Source organism: Perkinsus marinus (assembly GCF_000006405.1).
Source record: "Perkinsus marinus ATCC 50983 genomic scaffold scf_1104296927884, whole genome shotgun sequence".
In the NCBI taxonomy this organism is placed as follows: domain Eukaryota; phylum Perkinsozoa; order Perkinsida; family Perkinsidae; genus Perkinsus; species Perkinsus marinus.
This window is the reverse complement of record NW_003217015.1, coordinates 599,954-600,196: the sequence shown is the minus strand read 5'-3', so window position 1 is coordinate 600,196 and position 243 is coordinate 599,954. Positions and strand designations below refer to the sequence as shown.

At 37.9% G+C, this 243-nt stretch overlaps 1 protein-coding gene across 1 annotated transcript in view; it reads left to right on the top strand.

Moving 5' to 3' along the window:
• Positions 1-213: 213 nt before the first annotated feature.
• The window catches only part of Pmar_PMAR010222 (retrovirus polyprotein, putative), a gene marked incomplete at both ends in the record, with an annotated part of 1,006 nt that continues 976 nt past the window's right edge, over positions 214-243 (top strand). The window contains one exon of the mRNA XM_002788639.1: positions 214-243. Within this exon, the coding sequence (XP_002788685.1) occupies positions 214-243 (30 nt within the window).

Sequence of the window (243 nt, the reverse complement as noted above, 5' to 3'; positions counted from 1 at the left end):
TCGTGATGATTCTTAATCACATACATGTTTATCATAAGTGTTATTATTCTTTCGCTTTACTGCTCGTTTATTTTGTTTGATTCATCTTCATGGCGATTTCGAGTTCCAGCCGCCTCTGAGTGGCGTTATGCTTGAACTGCCCTCGTATTCTGTTTATCCTTTGTCTTTAGGTTCCTGTTTTTTTTGTTTTAAAATTAGGATGAACCGTTGTTGATGTCGACGTTTCAACTGCTCCAGATCTGT